This window comes from Sorex fumeus, unplaced genomic scaffold (genome assembly GCF_029834395.1).
Source record: "Sorex fumeus unplaced genomic scaffold, SorFum_2.1 ptg000024l, whole genome shotgun sequence".
Lineage (NCBI taxonomy): Eukaryota > Metazoa > Chordata > Mammalia > Eulipotyphla > Soricidae > Sorex > Sorex fumeus.
The window spans coordinates 8,382,472-8,403,568 of NW_026606081.1; the positions used below are offsets into that span (position 1 = coordinate 8,382,472).

The 21,097-nt window shown below is 40.2% G+C and overlaps 1 protein-coding gene across 2 annotated transcripts in view; it reads left to right on the top strand.

Annotated features, from left to right (window-relative positions):
• FRG1 (FSHD region gene 1) overlaps positions 1-17,400 on the top strand; it is a 28,190-nt gene extending 10,790 nt beyond the window's left edge. For both annotated transcript variants that reach the window (XM_056114188.1, XM_056114186.1), the window contains exons 3-9: positions 3,865-3,990; positions 5,238-5,295; positions 7,723-7,837; positions 9,397-9,501; positions 13,144-13,235; positions 15,330-15,440; positions 17,299-17,400. In XM_056114188.1, the coding sequence (XP_055970163.1) occupies positions 3,865-3,990; positions 5,238-5,295; positions 7,723-7,837; positions 9,397-9,501; positions 13,144-13,235; positions 15,330-15,440; positions 17,299-17,335 (644 nt within the window). In that variant the 3' untranslated portion in view covers positions 17,336-17,400. The remainder of the gene's footprint in view (positions 1-3,864; positions 3,991-5,237; positions 5,296-7,722; positions 7,838-9,396; positions 9,502-13,143; positions 13,236-15,329; positions 15,441-17,298) is intronic.
• Positions 17,401-21,097: the final 3,697 nt, after the last annotated feature.

Consider the following 21,097-nt stretch of genomic DNA (forward strand, 5'->3'; position numbering starts at 1 on the left):
GATCAGATTCTCAGCCTCTAGGCTGTAAGGCAGGCACTCTGCCACTGAGCTGTTCCCCAGCACGTGAGTTGAACTTCCTCTCCTTGTTAAGCTGCTTTAATATCTTAGTTAATGGTCTGTTGATTTTATGTTTGTTGATCTATTATTTCTGTACTGTCTGTTCCGTCGGTTTTTCAGTTTTCTGTATAGGACTGTCCTCCCACTGTTCATTAATTTGCTCGAGCAGGCCCAGTAATGTCTCCATCGTGAGACTTGTTGTTACTGTGTTTGGCACAGCGAGAAAGGCATTTGCCTTGCACGAGGCCCACACGGCTGACCTGAGTTCGATTTCTTTCTGTATAGCTCAATAAAATATTCATCTAATAGTCATTACCTTGAAATGAAGTCTAGTTAAGATTTGACTTTTCATGCTATCAGACTAGATTTTTTTTGGTTTGTTTTTTGCCTTTTCTTGTTAGACCTGTTTTCCCTGGGACCTAGAGCGTGACCCGGCCTCTAGGAGGCCGCCCTCATGCCCAGGTGGCTCACCCAAAGAGCCCTCACCACTCCAGTGTCTCCCAGTATTTCAGATTCTCGGTACTCCCATCAGCTCTCAGCCACTGTCACACAGTGAAACCTGTGGATCTTGCCTCTCTGAGTTCCTTCTCAGCACCTGACTCTGAATTCATCTCACTTCTGCACTTCAAGTCAGTCGGCTAACTGAGATTGCCTTTCTCTTCCTGAGCTCCATCTGCCATGGAGAAAACTTCCAAACACCTGACATCATTTTTCTCGTATGTTCTGACCTGCTTCCTGATCATGGTGGAAGGCAGGTCCAGGAAGGATTCCTCTGCCTTGGGTAGAAGAGAACATTTCTCTTCCCTCCTTGTCCTCCCACTTTCTTTTATATTCCACTTTCCCCGTACTTGTTTCAGCAGTGGGAAGCAGAAGGGGTGGGGGCTTTTAAGTTTTTTAAAGCTGTTTTGATCATTTCCTACAAGGATCTTAAGGGAAACTCTAAGCCTAAGTAAATTGGTAAATAGAATGAAGGAAATTGTTCCTTTGGCGTGGGAAATACCAAGTCTGGGCAATAGTAACACAAAGTGGCTGTGTAAGAAAATAATCCTCAGGAACGGGAGCAACAGCACAGCGGGTAGGGCACATGCCTCGCGCATGGCTGACCCATGTTCGATTCCCGGCATCTCATATGGTCCCCTGAGCAATAGGGGACCCAGGAGTCATTCCTCAGTGCAGAACCAGGAGTAACCCCTGTGTATCACCGGGTGTGACCCAAAAAGCAAAAAAAAAAAAAAAATAGAAGAAGAAAAATACCCTCCGTGAACTCTGCTCTTTTTCAAAGTACCTGAATTGATAATAGTGTAATTTGTGAAATTCTTCTGTACTTCCGTTTCCCAGGAATTAAAGTTAAGTCAGTTTTGTGTCAGCTTACCGCAGGACTTTAAGATTATAGAACAGTGGGCTGGCAAAATAGTACAGCAGGTAGGGTGCTTGCCTTGCAACCAGCTGACCCAGACTCAATACCTGGCACCCCTTATAGTCTCCCACGTCCTAAATTCAGAGCCAGGACTAAGACCTGAGCCCCAGCGAGTATGCCCGCCTTCCTCCCACTCCCCACCTTCCCCCACCCAGAAAAGACTGTAGAACTGTAGAGAGAGAAAGCTCCATTTCCAAAGCAGAGATATATGGTTGCTTTGACAGTCCAAACATTTAAGGGCTCCTTTAACACAGAGACTTTGAGTTGGGTCAGTCAGGAGTGAGGTAAACCACACACACAGAATCTTATCTCTGTCACCTCCCAGATGATGGGTGTGTACACATCCATAGGAAGCTGTAGGTAGTACTCGGGGATGACTAAGCACGAAGGCCTTTCAAAATACAGGTCCTTCTGCCGTCTTCAGTATCTGCAATAGCCTTAATAATAGAAAGAGTGGGTACCATCGCAGTCTTTTATCAACTAGGACACTTATCATTCAATATTTTTAACATGTCTTTACTACCTTCTCTCTGTCAGACCTGAGAAGGTAAAATAGATCTTGTCTCTCACGCTTCATAGCAGAAATACCTAACAGTCTGCAAAGGGCCTGGAGAAGGACAGCTGCATTTTGTTTTTTAAAATACCAAATACTGATTTAGAATATATTGTCAAATTGGGCTTCGTCTGCAACCTGATAAACATAGCTTGAGCCCTAATCTGAAGTAGAAGTCAGCAACCTCAGTTTCCACTTTCCTCAGTCTTCACAGCTTCTTTTTTCCTTTCTTTCTTTTTGGGTCACATCCAGCAGTGCACAGGGGTTACTCCTGGCTCTGCACTCAGGGATAACTCCTGGCAGTGCTCAGAGGACCATATGGGATGCTGGGAATCAAACCCGGGTTGGCCACATACAAGGCAAAGGCGCTACCTGCTGTGCTATCGCTCCAGGAGCTTCTCTGCTTCTTTTACAGGCAAAACGCAGAATGACTGGCAAGAACTATGATTGTTCTTGTAGTCATTAATCATGGAAGCACATTTTATTGTAGCTACAGTACAATTTAGGAGAAGGTTGCGATACCTTTTTTTCATTAAAAAAAAAATGTTTGCTTTTGCAATAGCTGTTTAAATTTTCAGATCCTAAAGATTTACATTTCTATTGGTGAACTATATTGGTACACACAGACATACTTTTACTCATTTGTCTCTAATCTGAAATTGTAATTAAGAATATGATACTGGAAAGGATTTCTGAAAGCAGTCATGGATGGCTAGGGGCTGGAATGAGACCCTATATATAGTCATTTTATACCTTCACATGTATTGCTATTTTATATTTTTAAAAGAACCTGTCTTGGGACTGGAGTTGTAATACAAAGGGTAGGACACTTGCTTTGCACGCGTTCAATTCCCGGCATCCCAGATGGTCCCCCGGGCACCACCAGGAATAATTCCCGAGTGCATAGCCAGGAGTAACCCCTGGGGTGTGTACCACCTGCAAAAACAAAACAAAAACATCCTAATCTTGGTGCACTCCATTGTGAAGTCGCCCACATCCCAGTTTGTTCCTTTACTTTATGGGACTCTCTTTCTCTCTTCTATCTTTCCTCCCTCCCTAAATATCTTTCCTTCCAATGTCTCGCTTCTTCCCTCAACCTCCCAATCTCTTACAACCTCCTTCCGGTCTCCTGTCTCTTCTTTCCTAATCTTACTGGTAGTAGTCTCCTTTATCTGCATACACACATACCAGTACACAGATGAGTGCGTTGTAACTCATGAAATCTAACTGAGGTTCATGAACTGTATCTGGGTCAGTTCCCTAGTTTTGATAATTCCCTAGTTTTGATATTTGTATAACTATAGTTATACAAGATAATAAATACAATTGGAGGAAACTGAGTAAAGTATATGTGAGATCTTGCTATATTATTGCTTAGAGTTATAAAATTTAAAAGTTTTGAAATTACTGGTAATTTTGTTTGTTTGTTTGGAGGGTTTTCGTTTGGTTTTTTTTTTTTTTTTTTTTTGGTTATCGGGCCACTCCCTGTGGTGCTTGAGGGAAACCATAGGGTACTGAGAATTGAACCCCAACCTCCTGCTTGCAAATTATATACTCCAGCCCTTTGAACCATCTCCCTAGCTTCAGCATTTTAAAGATTTAAAACAATATCAATATAAGAACCTTGTGTAGGGGCCAAGTGGTAAAGGAGTGGGTAAGGGACTTGCCTTTGTACGTGGCCAACTCAGGTTCGTCCCACACCACTTACGGTCCCACAAGTCCTGGAAGAAATGGTCCCTGGGCACAGCCAGGAGAAAGCCCTGAGCACCACCGGCGTGGCCCAAAAACAAAACAAAGAAACAAAGAGCCTTGTGTAAAATAATAATTGTATTTTTAGGAATCTGGTGGAAAGTAACAAACTTCGGTGAAATCTCAGGAACAATAGCGATTGAAATGGATAAAGGAGCCTACATACATGCACTTGACAATGGACTTTTTACACTTGGAGCTCCGCATAAAGAAGGTTTGTGTCTGGAAAGGGCGGGGAATGCTACTTAAAATATGTATTTTATGACATTCACTTAGGCCAGTTTCTGGCTAGACACGTATAATCTAAAAGCATTCAACAATTCTGCTTTTCTGTCCATCCTTAATACTTGCCAGTATTGCCGACTCTTTCCACTGTAAGTATTTGAAAATACTTTCTATAGTTCCAGAGAGTCAAGAATGAAACAAAATGAATTGAAATAATAATTGGAAAGACAAAACCTGGTAGGGTCACAGATTTGAAGTACTCGTCTGCCCTTTAACTCGCTGAAACATAGTTATTGATTTGAAGTTTTCTCACTGGCTTTGAGCCCACCAGAGGAAGCACTCCCTGTATAGAAATAATTAGAAGATAAAGAAATAGTATCACTGTCACGGTCACAGTCCTCCCATTGTTCATCGATTTTCTCTAGTGGGCCCAGTAATGTCCCCAGTGTGAGACTTTGTTGCTACTGTGTCTGGCATATCGAATACGTCACGGGTAGCTTGCCAGATTTTGTCATGTGGGCGACATCCTCTCGGTAACTTGCCAGGCTCTCCGAGAGGGGCGGAGGAATCGAACTCGGATCGGCCATGTTGGCCGCTTGCAAGGCAATTGCCCTACCCGTTGTGCTATCGCTCCAGCCCAAAGAAATAGTATCATTTGATATAAAAGTCTGCTTTTTAAATTAAACATTTTAGCTTTATAAAATAGTTATTAGTGCTTATTTGTCTGTGCTTTCTATTTGGGGAGTGTGGAGGACTCAGTGTAAGAATAAGTGGTGCTCAAAGCTTACTCCCAGTTCCGTGCTCAGGTTCACTGCTGACATTGCTTTTAGGAAAACCATATGAGGTGCCAGGGATCAAACCCGAGTCGACTGAGCTCAGGGCAAGTTCCTTTCTCGCTGCGCTCTCTCTCCAGCTCTAAGCTACAGTTTTTGTCTCATTGTTTGGGCCATACCCAGCAGTGCTGAGGGACTATTCCCAGCTTGACCAAGCTGGGCTTGGTCCCAGTCGTGCTGGGGAACCATGTGGTGTGACCCTGGGCTTCCTGCATTGCAGCAGAGTGTGTGCTCAGCCTGTTGAGTTCTCTGGCCCACTGTGCTACAGTTTTATCAGATTATCATAAAATTCTCCTATATTTAATTGTAGAAGGAAAAAATAACTTTTTAAAGTCAAATGTTAACCTTTATACATATATTTGTAAAAAGTGCCAAATTTATTTCGAGTTTTTTTCTTCCGCAGTTGATGAGGGCCCAAGTCCTCCAGAGCAGTTTACAGCTGTCAAATTGTCTGATTCCAGGTAAGCTTGAGTTGAGTGAAAATTAATAATTTTTGTTTTTTAATTTAATTCACTGAAATTTTTCCTTGTACTCACAAAATAAATCTGATTCAAAAGACAAAATAATTTATTTTGAAAAAGAGACTTTGTTTTTTTTTGTATTGCTTTTTGGGTCACACCCAGCGATGCACAGGGGTTCCTCCTGGCTCTGCACTTAGGTGTTACTCCTGGCGGTGCTCAGGGGACCATATGAGTTGCTGGGAATCGAACCCAGGTTGGCCACGTGCAAGGCAAATGCCCTACCCGCTGTGCTATCTATCCAGCCCCGAAAAAGAGACATCTTAAAAATATTTATCCTATAGAAATTCATGTATTAAATTACATTAGCAACAAATGAATCTTTAAAGGGGATTCAAACATCTAATCAAAACATATATTGTCAGTATACAATGCTAGGGAAGAAAAACGAAGGCTAATAATGTTACAGATCAACTAAGATGACATGAAGAAAACATATAACACAAAACCTGATCTAATGTTCTATAACATAGAATCACACTGATTAGGATTCAAGATCAATATAAAAGATCATTTTTGAAACCAGGAATATTCCATTATCATAGAGAGCAAAAGAGTAGTTTACTCATGTCTTTTGGTTTGTTTGGTTTTTTTTTTTTTTGGCGGGGGGTGGAGGGTTGGGGCGATACACAGCGGCGTTCAGGGATCACTCCAGGCAGGAATTACTCATGGGGGACTCTGTGGGATGATGGTATCAAACCCAGGTCAACCACATGCAAGGCAAATATCCTAGCCACTATACTGTCACTCCAGGTTATTCTTACAATGAAAAAAGTAAAGACTGGAAGCTAAAGTGATCATACAGTGGGTAAGGCACTTGCCTGGCACGCGCCAACCGGGATTCATTCTCCAGCATCCCATTTGGTCCCCCGAGCTCCTCTGGGAGTAATACCTGAGTGCAGAGCCAGGAGTGATCCCTGAACATCACCGATTGTGGCCCAAAAAAACAAAGTATAGACTGATAATTTTGGTGACAGATACAGAAATTGAATTTCAGAATGCTGGCAGTCAGTTACCTCAACATAATAATGATTTGTATGTTTAAAACCAATTCTGGTAGCACTGGTAATTGGTAAGCTAAATATTCATGGGTTTTTTTTCTTAAAAAATAACCTTATGATGATTTCCATACTTTTACTAATAGGTATAGTAAAGAGATTTATTTATTTTTGTGCAGAACTTAAAATAGTATAATGCAGTATTAAAGTCTACAAAAGTATTTTGTTCGTTGTGTTAGCTTTTCTAGGCTCTACTACCTGTCTTCAGTGTGTGAGACTTTTAAAGAATAAAAGCTGGGGTAATAAAGGACATAAACTTCTTTACTATTGAAAGCCCAAAAATGTTATAAGCAAAATTAATAGCTGAAAATATTTGCAGCAGCTGCAATAGTAAGTTTCCATTCTCCTTGTGTTGTATAGGATTCAAAATACTTAGAACACTTAGAGAAACAAGAAGACCCCACGTGGACAAAAAGTACTTTTAAAACTAAAAAGAAGGGACTGGAGAGATAGCACAGCGGGTAGGGCGTTTTCCTTGCACGCTGCCAACCCAGGTTCGATTCCCAGCATCCCATATGGTTCCCTGAGCACCGCCAGGAGTAACTCCTGGGTGCGGAGCCAGGAGTAACCCCTGTGTATCACCAGATGTGACCCAAAAAGCAAATAAATAAAGTGTAAATGTCATGCACAATAATAAAGTGAAAATTTAGTAGGGTGCTGCTTTCCCATATCTCGTTTTTTTAATTTTTTTCTTTTTTAAGGCATGTCAGCAGACCTAAGAGGCCAGGGTTGGGGGGTGGGGATTGTTACCTAATTTGAGTAATTAAACTAAATTGTTACAATTTTTTCTGGAACTTTCACCAGCTCGTAATAAGAGCTTTAAAGTTGATGATCTTTTGTTTGATTATTTCTCTCCTATGACTCTTCCTGGTAGTTCAGAAGAAATGAACAGAAGAAGTGAACAGAAGAAATACCAACAGAACTATTTCTGGCATAAAAGTGTTAATATGTCTGTGATAGAATATTATATAATCACTGAAAGTAGTATGTTTGAAGAATAATTTGGAAGATGTAAGATACTATATGATGGTGTCTATAATGAAAAGCAGAATATAGGAACCAGGAAGTTAAGGACTGCATATGCTTCCCAGGCACCGCAGGGTCACCTGAGCACTGCAGGGAGCAGACCCACAGCGCTGAGCCAGGAGTAGCCTCCTAGCACCAGCATATGTAATCTCCCACCCACCCCCCCCATAAAAAAAAATACAAAGTCGTATGTAGAGGATTATACTGCCAAAAAAACTAGCCACTAGCTTTTGAACAATAAAATTGGATGTTATATGTTAGTTTTTTAACATATCTCTTTCTGAAGAATTGCTCTGAAATCTGGCTACGGGAAATACCTTGGTATAAATTCAGATGGACTAGTCGTCGGGCGTTCGGATGCAATTGGACCAAGAGAGCAGTGGGAGCCAGTCTTTCAAGATGTAAGTGCTGTTGTTTCTTGCCAATGTAAGAGTAAAGACTGTTTAATAGTCAATAAGAACATACATTCTAAATAGACCCAGAAATCAGTAGCTTTACCCATGGTCATTTTACTCACCTTCTTAACCCCTTTTAGATGATCCTACTACGAATAATTATACCAGCAGGAAAGGACAATGTGTTATACAGCCAGGATGATGAGAGAACATTAGGAAAGTTGACTTCATTGATTTTGGAGAGACTAAGTTATATAAGTTTAAATGTAATGATATAGCGAGTTAAAATCCCTGTTGGCACTTTCTGCAAAAAGACACTCAGCAAAAAGATCCAGCAGCACATGCTTGAATCACCTTGGCCAGATAGTTGTTTCCAATGTCACTGAAAGTCATCCAGATGATAGAAAACCCAGCCCCTGATACTTCTAATCAGAAATGATTCGGGGACCGAAGATGGTACAGGGGTTAAAGCAAAGGCATTGCATTCAGTCGAGCCAGTTGTATCCCACGTGCTACATCGACCACCAAGCACCACTGGGCTAGGAACCAAAGAGCCCAAGCAACACCACATGCTCAGACCCTCACATTGAACCACAGGTTTGGTGGTCCAGGAATCTTAAGGGAGAGCCTCTGGTCTCCTGAGCACTGTTTAGGACGCCCCCACCTCACCCCAACAAAAGAGAAAAAAACATTGCAACCAAATCCATGTTATTAGTACTTTTATAAATATATTTTTCAATATATTTTGTAATGATGGGTATTTATTTTAAAAAGTACAGAGACTTCAGGTGATTCATCCAGGTTTAGACATACATGAAAGTTCGTTTTTAAAGCTTTGTTAATTAGAATCATTATGCTCTCTTGGCCAGTAAGCAGCATGAAAGGATGTATTTGTTTTTACCAACAGAGTCCTTCAAGCATTGATTCGGAGCATTAAATTCAAAGGCAGCGAAACTCACATATATATATATATATATGATATAATTTTATATTCTTCTAATTATAAAGATTTTTGCTTAAAATGCAACTCTCTGGGTGAATTATTGTACATTACTTTTTTTTTAATTTTAAATTAAGCTTTTCAAACTGAGCTAAGTTCTATCTTCAGTAGATATTTGGGATTATTTCTGTGGAGGAGGAGGGTGCCTCCCAGATGCTCGGGTGTCACTCCCAGTGATATTTCCCAGCTGTGTTAGGCCATTCAGTGCTATGCCTGGAACATCCCAGTAACACTCAGAACCCTTCAAGGACACATCCTGCAGTGCTCAGAGATCCTTGATCGACCCCTGACCCCTGTGTCATACTCTTAGCCAAAGGGAACAGTTCTGTTTCACTTAGAGTTTAGTACTCTGGACATACTAAAATAACTTATTGTGATGGTTATCTCTTGAATCAGACTATAGGGGATCTTGTTTTTCTTTTCTGAATTTTTTATTTTTCAGGTTTTCTCCAAATTCTTTTTTCATGTTTATTTTTAGAATCAGATGGAAAATTCATTTAGTCTCAAGACTGAAGAATTCTTTTGCAGAATCTCATGTGTTTTGTTGTTACTTCATTTTATTTAGGGGAAGATGGCTTTACTGGCCTCAAATAGCTGTTTTATTAGATGCAATGAAGCAGGAGACATAGAAGCAAAAAGTAAAACAGCTGGAGAAGAAGAAATGATAAAGGTAACAACAGGGACATTTTTCTCTACACTAATACATGTCACATGTGTAAGCTGATGACATCTCTGTAAAATATTGACTAGTCATTTATCTCACTTTGAAGATTATCTCATTACTAGCTTTTTATTCTGTATTCTGCATAAGCTTATTTTTTAGTAGATCCCATAATTAATGGCTAGTTTGTACCACATGCAGAGAATTCCTAAAGAGCTACTTATTTTTTGTTTGTTTGTTTGTTTGTGTGCCACATCCAGCTGTGCTCACTCCTCTCTGACCTCAGGGATCATTCCTGGCAGGACTCAGAGATTGAACCCAGGTTAGCTGCATGCAAGTGATACCTCTTATCTCCATGTATAAGTATCGTTTTCTGAATAATTTCACATGTTTTGAGTTCTGTATTTTCCTTCCTTTTTTTTCTTCCTTTAGAAATTTTTTTTGGTGGTTTTACATTTTAAGTTTCTTAAAAAACATATATGCATGTAAAAGCACAACTCCTTGTGCTTTCTTAGCCTTCTGGAGTTTATAAATATATAAATGTATGTAATTTTAATACTAAAATTGGCCTCCTTTAAATACTCTTAGACCTTGATTTATCTCCTTAATATTCTATCTTGGAGATTTTTTTCCTTATCAATAAATATACAGAGTTTTCTCTTGCCTTTTTCTTTCCTTTCTTTCTTTCTTTTTAATTAAATCAACATGAGAAGGGCTGGAGCAATAGCACAGTGGGTAGGACGTTTGCCTTGCACATGGTCGACCCGGGTTCAATTCCCAATGTCCCATATGGTCCCCTGAGCACTGCCAGGAGTAATTCCTGAGTGCAGAGCCAGGAGTAACACCTGTGCATTGCTGGGTATGACCCAAAAAGCAAAATAATAATAATAATAATAATAATAATAATAAATCAACATGAGATACACAGCTGCAAAGCTGTTCATGGTTGGATTTCAGCCATACAGTATTCCAACACCCATCCCTCTACCAGTGCACATTTCCCACCACCAATGTCCCTAGTTTCCCTCCAGCCACCGCCCCACCCCCCAGCCTGAATCTGTGGCAGTATGGCAAGTGCTCTCTCCCTCCCTCCCTCTCTCTTTCCCTCCCTCCCTCCCTCTTTCTTTCTGTCTTCCTCTCTCCCTTTCTCTCTCCCTCCCTTTTGGGTGGTATGGTTTGCAATACAGATACTGAGAGGTTATCATGTTTGTTCATTTACCTACTTTCAGCACACAGTACTTATCCAAAAAGATCATTTCCAACTATCATTGCCATACTGTTTTTTTTTTTTTCTATCCCAGCTGCCTTCTCTCTAGCACCTGAGACAGGCTTCCAACCATGGACTAATCCTCCTGTCCCTTGTTCCTACTGTCCATGGTTATCAGTCTCATACTATGTTTTTTTATGTCCCACAAATGAGTGCAATCATTCTATGTCTGTCCCTCTCCTTCTGACTCCTTCTGACTGTTTCACTAAGCGTGATATTCTCCATGTCCATCCATTTATGAGTGAATTTCATGCATTCATTTTTCCTAATAGCTGCATAGTATTTATTGTGTAGATGTACCATAGTTTCCTTATCCAGGCGTCTATTCTCAGGTACTCATGTTGTTTCAGGTTCTGGCTGCTGTAAATAGTGCTGCAATGAACATAGACATGCAGATGGCATTTCTGCTGTTTGTTTTTGCACCCCCAGGATATATTGCTGGGTCAGATGGAAGCTCAATTCTAGTTTTATGAGGGATGTCAGTATTATTTTCCAGAAGGGCTGTGCCGGTTGGTGTTCCCACTAATAACGAAGGAAGAGTCCCGATCCCCCCTCATCTGTGCCAGCAATGGTTGAATTCTTGTTTTTGTTCTTTTTGTTATGTGCCAGTCTCTGTGGTATGAGATGATATCTCATTGTTGTTTTGATTTACATCTCCCTGATGATTAGTAACATAGAGTATTTTTTTATGTACCTTTTGCCTATTTTTATTTCTTCTTTAGGAAAGTTTCTGTTTATTTCTTCTCCCCATTTTTTGATGGGGTTGAATTTTTTGTGTGTGTGTGAATATCTACCAGTGTCTTATATATCTTAGATATTAACTCCTTATCTGATGAGTATTGGCTAAATAATTTTTCCCATTCCATGGGATATATCTGTATCTTGGTCACCATTTCTTTTGAGGTGCAGAAGCTTATTAGCTTTATGTACTTGCCATAGCAGTTAGGCAAGGAAAAGATATCAAGGGCATCCAGATGGGAAAGGAAGAAATCAAGCTATCAGTATTTGCAGATGACTTGATACTATCCTAAAGACTCTACCGAAAAGCTCCTTGGAACTATAGGTTTGTATAGTAAAGTGGCAGGCTACAAAAATCAATTACCAAAGGTCCATACTTTCCTATATGTACAAATAATGAAAGAGAAGAAAAAGATATTTTTTTTAAAAAATCTCATTCATAATTGTTCCTTAGAAAATCAAGTACTCAGAATCAACTAAAGAGGTGAAGGATCTGCACCCAAAAAAAAAAAAAAAATACAAAACACTACTTCAAGAAATGAAAGAGGTTACAGGAAAAGGAGATATATCCCCTGCTCATGGATCAGGAAGATGAACATTGTCAAAATGGCAATACTCCCCAAAGCATTATACAGATTCAACGTAGTCCCTATAAAGATATCCATGCCATTTTTTAAAGAAATAGATAAAACATTCCGTAAATTCATGTGGAACAATAAACCTCCACAACTAGCTAAAGCAATCCTTGGGAAAAAGAAGATGGCGGGCATCAACTTCCCCAACTTCAAACTGTACTACAAAGCAGTAGTAATTAAAACAGCATGGTATTGGAATAGAGACCCTCAGACCAGTGGAATAGAGTTGAATATCTTGACTCAGATACTCAACTATATGACCACTTAATCTTTGATAAAGGAGTAAGAAATGTGAAGTGGAGAAAGGAAAGCTTCTTCAACAGGTGATGCTGGGAAAACTGGACACCTACATGCCAAAAAAAAAAAAAAGAACTCAGATCTCTCTCGAATGTCAGGCTCAAAAGTCAGATCAAAATGAATTAAAAGCCTTAGTAGCAGGCCTGAAATCATAAGGTACACAGAGAAAAAATGTAGGCAGACTTTCCATGACATTGAAGCTAAAGACATCTTTATAGTTAAAAAAAATAAAACACTGACCAAGCAAGTGGAAGCAAAGATAAACAAATGGGACTACATTATACTAGGTTGTTTTGAGTATAATATTTAAGCACTAGTTACTGTGTAAGGAGAGAGACATCATAGGAAAGCTTCTAAAGTTCAGTGCCTTGGCACGCATGTAGTGTTGGAGCCCCCACCCCCAGCATTGCCTGTATGGCCCTGAGCAGTGCCAGGTGGCCTGGGTAACCACCATCCCTGGGCCAGAGTAGCAGGGCCGCCTCACGCTATCACTGAACCATCAGCCTGATTCACCAAGACTCAGTGGGAGAGAGGCCCCTGGTCACTCTGAGCACCCTGCGCACCACTTTTCCCACCAAACAACACGCACGCGCGCGCACACACACACTCATACCCTCCTTCAAACAAGGGAAATTACCTAGAATTTTCTTACGTAAAGGTGGGGAAGGGAGAAGATAGATGTGTAACCTTTATGCTTTCATTTCCAACATACAGATTAGATCCTGTGCTGAAAGAGAAATTAAGAAAAAAGATGACATTCCTGAAGAAGACAAAGGAAATGTTAAGCAATGTGAAATCAACTATGTGTACGTGTCCTTTCCTTTGCCTATAGATCTGCCTATAGTTCTCAGGAGGTAGCCCCCCAGTTTTACCTGCTGCCCCTTGGAAAATTCCAGGGGCCCATAAAAGAACCCATGACCCCTAGCTGAACAGTGTTACAGTGTTGACAGACTTTATGACAAAGAATTGGGCTAAATGTTTTCCTTTTTTAAAACTTGAGTTTCCTAATTCCCCCAGTTCGTTAATGGAATGTGGCTTAACTTGCCAGTACATGATGTCAACCAAATTTTCATAGGAGAAAATGGACTTCAATCAACATTTTCTGGCAGAAGTGAGACTTTTGAGAGCAATTAAAATAACTACTTTTTTTTTAAATGATGGTAGAACACTAAACTCATCTCTTTTTTTTTAATTTTATTTTTATAAAGTTGTTCACAATACATTCAATATTCCAACACCAATCCCACCACCATTGTTTCCAATTTTCCCAACCACAGCCCAAGCCTGCCCCAATAGCAGGCCCTAAATAATTTATTTTATATTGCTTGTTATGAATGATTCAGTAAAAATGATCAAAAAAGATTTTCTTAGAAGAAAGTATGTGAAAATTGTATTTCACCCTGGAGCCATTAAGCCTTGTATAAAAGATTACTAACATGTTCTTACAGGTTAAGCCTTTTGTGTTAATATTTTCTTAATCAGATTGGTTATCTTCTACTTTATATCCCATCCAGTGTGGTGTGCTACTCCTGGTATATCAGTGGTGTAGTTTGAGATGTCGCTCAGCCACGAATAAGTTCAGATTTATAGTTGAAAACCTGTAGGTTATTAGGGAAATACATAAGGTGTGTAAACCCCTTATGTAAGGTGTGTAAGCCCAAAATAAGTGAACGACAGCAGCGGGGTCTCTCTCGCCTGCCACATGCATTGGGTGGCCGTGAGCCTCTTCCCCAGGCAGGCTTGCAGCTACTGCCAACAGATGCATGAAGGAGGAAACAGGGCTGTCAGGCTGGTTGATCAGTTGCCATTTTATCCCATTCTCCCCACACGCCTGTTCCAATCTCACACTGCCCCTCATTACTGTCTCCTCCAGTCCCCCATGTTAGTCTCTCCGCCCTCCATCTCACCACCTTGGTCTAGTGCCCAATCTCCAAGCATTGGTGATAGCAACCTAGCAACGCCTAGGTCAGGTACATGCAATCAAACATATGAAAGCCTTTCCTTCTGAGGGAAGCTTTTCTAAGATAAGACAAAGATCTCCTGCAAATAGATTAGATTGCTCAAGGGCGAAATACCATCTAGTGTTGTGTTTCTCCTTTCCTTAGTGCCACATCCATCTTAGATTACTTTCTAGTCATTTTGTATGGACACAGATAAATTAAGCTTGTAGAGTGGTTCTCCTGGGGACATTTCACTATAGATCCCAGACTAAAGTACTCAGGCCAGATTAGTCTTTCCTAACCCTAGAGGGTCCTGATCCAGTTGTTACTGTTTGGATCACGACAGAATTTGTCCATGACTTTGCTCCTAACTTATAGTTAAGTATTATGGCACTTGGCCTGGCCCGATTTGATGCTAGGGTAGCTTGCAGCTTGCCCTGGATCCATCCAGTCCCTCGTCGGAACACTGCTTTTGGGTTACTAGAAACTAAGGGCAACTGAGGCTTAAGTCGAGAGAACAGATGCCCAGAAGTGAATTTTATTCGGAGTCAATTAACTCCCAAGTTACAAAAGCATAGCATTAACTGTCTTCCTGTGTCTATACAAAAAAGACATTGCTCTGGAGTAAACTATGCAAAAGAACATAAGGGAAGGAGAAAAGCAATATTTCACTTATAAATACATAATCATAGAGCGCTGAGGAATCAAGTGACAGGTACGGCTTAGGGTAAATGAGTGATTAACCAGTTGGGAAAGAAGTACAAAGAAATTAAAGATGACTGGGAATGCTTAAAGAAAATGGGGGTGCTTCAGAAGCACTGTGAATGGTGTAACCCAATAAACCTAAACTCTGCAGCCAGGGAGAAACAGCAAACCAGTGTCATCCTACAGTAAGGTTATCAGTAAACAGGTATAACCAGAATTTGATTTCTTTTTTGACAAAATATATTTTATTAACAGAAAGAAATTTCAGAGCTTCCAAGATCATAAACTTAAAATAAGTAAAGAAGATAGTAAAATACTTAAAAAGGCCCGGAAAGATGGATTTTTGCATGAAACACTTCTGGACAGGTTGGTATTATTTTACTATTTCAGTTATTTTCAGTAGCCATAGAAGCATTGTGTAAAACTAGTATATTCTTTAATTATTATAGTTTTTAAATGGGTGCCACCGTTCCTAATTTGTGATATGGTCATGTTATTTTTATGGGCGTCAGGGGAGGGGTTGTTTTGGGGTTTTTTTGTTCTGGTTTGGTTTTGGTTTTTGGGCCACACACACCTGGCAGTGCTGGATGGGGGAGGGGGGACTAGTTCTGGCTTTGCACTCAGAAATTAACTCCTTGCATTGCTCTGGGGATAATGTGGGAGGCCGGAGATCCAACCCTGGTCGGTCACATGCAAGGCAAACACTCTACCTGCTGTATTCTCTCCAGCCCCAGTAATGTTATTATTAACAGGCATTAAAGTTTGCAAAAAGATTGCCAAGAAATAATATTTTTTAAAAAATAAACCCAGGGGGGCTGGAGCGATAATACAGTGGATTGGGCATTTGCTTTGCATGCAGCCAGCCTGAGTTTGATCCCCCCCGTGTGGTCCCCCGAGCACTTCCAGGAGTAATTCCTGAGTGCAAAGCCAGGAGTAACCCTTGAATATTGCTGGGTATGACAAAAATAAATAAATAAATAAAAAATAAACTCATCGCCAGCCAGATTCTATTCTTTATTCTTACTTCAAGAAAGTCAGGTTTAACTGAAACTAATTTTTATCTTATTTTTATATCTAGTTGACTTAGGTTAGTTCTAATAGAATGTAACCAAGTAGGTTCTTTTACCGCAATCCAGTGCTACAGATTATTTATAAGATGATAAAATAGACCAATTTAAATGTATATAGAAGCTAACTAGATTGAAACACTTATAAAGTTAGATTCAGAAGTGAACAGAATATCATCACAATATATAATATTTTATAAAGCCAAGGTAATTTTCATCCTAGATTTATAACATTTTAAAAAATGGGTTAGAGATACTTAAGTTGTGAGTTTTCCAGCTGTGATCTAGGTTAAGTGTCAGATTGAAAGAGAATTTGGCAATCTCCCATTCATTCAAATCCTGTGTTGCAAAATTAGTATTAAAATCTTTATTTACATGGGGGTTAAAGTCTCCCACTATTATTGTGTTGCTCTGATATATTTCCTCAGGCCTATTAGCAGTTAATTTGTGAACTTTGACTCCCCTTTCTTTGGTGTATAAATGTTAATAATATTTAAGTCCTCCTGATTTATTATTCCCTTAACTAGTATGTTATGACCATCTCTATCTCTTACACTTCCTTTAGATTACATGCTGATGCAAATATGGCCATCTCTGCTCTTTTATTTTAGCTTTCCATTTGCATGTATGTACATTCCTTGATAAAGGCAGTACTTAGTCAAGTTTTCTATTACCTAATTGATCAGGTTATTCCCGCTCGAGCAAATCGATTAAATGAAGACAAAAAAAGTGATGTTTTTTCTCAGTTGACCATATTATAAATTTTTTAGTGGGATATAAGATATAATCTAAAAGTGAACTCAAATAGAATAAGGTCTTCAGCTCACAACTTTTATCACCTATGAAAATTACACATTGCTATCCAGTTGAAGAGAAAATTTAGGGCAGGCTTAATTTCAGATGTAATTAAACTTGCTGTTATAGATTGAAAGTGCCCTGTGCACATTGGTTAAATACTAGGGAAAGACTTTCATAAGAATAGAATCTAAATGGGAAACATAAAATTGAGAAGTAAAACTTGAAAATATTTTAGTATGACTGCTATTATAACCAGAATTGAGAATTCAATGACCATTAAGTATGTATATTCAGTAGCAGTTGACTTTATATGACATGTTTCACATGGATTAATTTTATTGTCCATCTTTACTCAACAGGAGAGCCAAATTGAAAGCTGACAGATACTGCAAATAACCAGGATTTTTGTTTCTTTCTTATTTGTTGTTTTATTTTCTGAATAAAGTAATCAATGGAATACATGACTTTAGAGTTATTGGCATGTTAAGGGATTACTGAGAGATTAATGAAAGTGTTCAGAATTCTCCATGATTTCCTGTTTTTCTTTCGGTGCAGGGTGGTGGGAGTGGGACCAGATACACTATAAAACCCAGCTCCCAGAAGCACAAGGCCGCGAATTATGTTATTTTTACTTTGGACAACCTGGCAGGCTACTGAATGTAACCGGCCCACACGGCAGAGTCTGGCAAACTCCCCGTGGTGTACCCAATATGCCAAATACCAGTAATGATGGCCAAAGACCCAACGATGGGTCTCATTCTCCTAACCCTGAAAGAACCTTGAATATCGCACTTTTTAAAATCTCAGGGCTAGGGCGAAAGAGACGTTACTGGTGCCTGCTCGAGGCAATAGACGAACAACAGGATGATCGTGATCGTGAAATGAAATTTTCATTTAGAGAAATTGAGAGAGAGGAGAGTTACTTGCTCAGTAGAGAACATATACTTCTCCAGAGAGAATGTGGGCTTCTTCTCAAGAATACAGATCTCAGGTTGAGATACGGGCAGTTCTTCAAGACACACAGTGCGCCTACAGAGTACAGTATTTCATGTACATATAAAACAGGTTTCATGCTTACAGTACCAGAGAATTTTTTCCTCCTGGATCTCAAAGAGTGAGGCAATTCTCTAGAAAACTGAGGTTTCTTTTATAGCTTGGATTTTGTCTTACTGCCTTGCACTCTTGGTTATTAGAGATGCTTGCTTATTAGGTACCCTTAAAAGGAAATTAGGAACTCTGAACTGAATGAGTGCGCAAGACTTTGATTCCCCTCTTAACTATTACCCAAGTCATGGGCAATCCAAACAAGTATCAGAGCCAGGGGCCAAGTGGCAAAGTTCATCCCCAGCGCTGCAAAACAAACCCCCAGAAGCAAATATTAGAACAAGAGGACTAGACAGACAGAGATTAGCTATTGGGGAGTGAGTGGAGAATAGAAACGATTACATACGAACAAGTAGAAGAAGAGAATAAAATTGGAGAAAATTCCTAATGAGGAAAGTTAGCCACCGTGGACGAATACAATGCTTTTGTCCTACTTTTGTCCTCTCTGGTTAGGGTAAGTGTTACTGTACTGAGGCAGCTTCATTCCTAACCTGTCTCTTGGAGTCCTGGACACATATTCCAACTGTCATCCTGCAGATGTCCCAGAATCCTGATTGTGTAGCTTATGCCTTGGCTTCACCCTCGGAAATTCAGCTTCAGAAGGATAGATTGGCTGAAGGCTCTTATTTTTATAGTTTCACACTGATTCTAGTACACAAGCCAGCGTCTAAAGATTGGCCTAAGCTGTAATACCCCGTTAAGCTCACAGCCCTGAATCCCATCTGTCACCAACTCAAGCGTTCCCTGTGTTCTCCTATCCTCAGTTCTCTGATCCTTGGACTGGGAACAGGTTACTACTGAGTTCCTAATGCAGAATTTTCTGCAAAGTCTGGAGACACTTTTTTCTTACAATTGTTCTTCTATGCAGCTGTTAAGAACTAAGGTGTCCTGTAATGCCTCAAACAGCCTCCTCCACAAAGGATCCTGTCCAGGGGCCAGGGAAATATTTCATAGAACAGCAGGGCCAAAGAGATAGTGTGTCAGGTAAGGTGCTTATCTAGCATGCAGTCAACCCAAGTTAAATCCCAGGCATTGCATACTGTCCCTTTTAGTACCACCAGGAGTGATCCCTGAGCACAGAACAAGGAGTAAGCCTTGAGTACAGCTAGGTTTGGCCAGAAGAAACCCAGAATGGAATAACACATCTTGCATGTGGAGGTCAGGTTGGATTCTTAGCACACAAGGTTCCCAAGTATTGCTGGGTATAGGCCTAGTGGCCCCTAGCAAAGAAAAAACAAAAATAAATAAAGCATTATCAGAATCAAGATAGATCCTGTTCAACCACTTCTCTATTTACCATCCCAATAATCTTATCAAAAAATAATATAGTTGGTATCAAAAACAATGATAGTTGGAACTGATGATTTTGAACAAGAACTGATTGCTAAAGGTAGGTAAAGGGACAAACATGATAACTTTAGATTTTTTTAAATTTTATTTTCATAAATCTGTTCACAGTAATAGATTACATTGTATTCGATATGCCAAACACAGTAACAAGTCTCAAAATGGAGACATTACTGGGCCTGCTGGAGCAAATCAATGAACAACGGGAGGACAGTGTGTTGTGTTGTTGTTATTCAATATTTCAACACCAATCTCACCATCATTATACCTTCCCACCACCATTCAAGCCTGCCCAACAAGCAGATGCTAGATAATTCATTTTTTATTGCTTATTATGAATAGCATGAGATGTCATGCAGCCTCTTAAGCTCCTGGAATTCTAGAATTTTAAATAATTAGGGAAATCTCTGCAAGGAGTTACTTGGTTCTGAGTTCCATTTGTGAGTCTCTGGATCATGGCCATTACTGCACTCAAATGGTACCCAGAGGCGGTTTGTGTGCATGACAGCCAGGACCCCGTAGGGAGATGGGAAGGAGCTGCCCATCTGATCCCTTGAGTTGACAGTCACTAGTCCCGCGTACCTGGGTTTTTCATTGGGTTTTGGAAGTTTGCAGTTGCCTGGATTCATAGGGGGCAGGTAGAGAGATGAAGCCTGCTCCCATCTGAGGTACCCTGGTGAAATCAGCCTGGCGCAAGGTCCAGAGTCATCTCCGCAGCAAGCTGCATGTTAACCTTTTAGTACCTCCTATATTGCAAACCATAATGCCCAAAAGGAGAGTCAGGGTGGGGAGAACGGGGGAGAGACAGAGAGAGAGGTGCTTGCCATAGAGGCAGACTGGGGTCGAGGGGAGGCAGTGGGGTAGTGGGAGGGAAATTGGGAACACTGGTGGTGGGAAATAGACACTGGTGAAGGGACGGGTGTTGGAACATAGTGTGACTGAAACCCAGTCATGAACAACTTTGTGTATCTCTCAATGATTAAAAATAAAAAGTAAAATAATCATAAGGCCATAAAACAGTAAAAACATGTACTAAAAACCTCCGCATACCCGATTTAGACCACTCATAATGTTTAAAATAGAAAACTCCAGTGTTTTGTCATCAATCTCATTGACTCTACCAACTCCAAAAAGACTTAGTTCTGATACTGTTTTGTTATGGAAATTGGACTTAATTCTGGACATTGTGAATAACACCTTGTAGAAACGGAATTCTGTCTTTGTCATTGCTTAGTAGGCAATAAACTTGGCTGATTTCAAACTCCATATTTTGTCTCCCCTGCAGTGGGTAATAGCTTGAATCTATTCTGTTCTTTGCGTTTTCACTGGCTGCTGAAAGTCTGTTCTGGCTTGGCAAGTTCCAAATCAGTTAGATTTGGGTGCTGTGATGACACTCCATGGCCTTCTACTTTTCAGGAATTCCTCTACACTTTCCAAATGCCTTGCTCACTCTGGACTCTATTCTCTAGATTCCTCAGCCAACAAGAATATCTGAGGTTTTGATCATGATCACGATCACGACCATCCTGTTGTTCGTCGATTGCCTCGAGCAAGCCCCAGTAACGTCTCCTTCGTCCTAGCCCTGAGATTTTTTAAAATGTGCCATATTCAAGACTCTTTCAGGGTTAGGAGAATGAGACCCATCATTGTTACTGGTAGTTGGCATATTGGGTACGCCACAGGGAGTTTGCCAGACTCTGCCGTGTG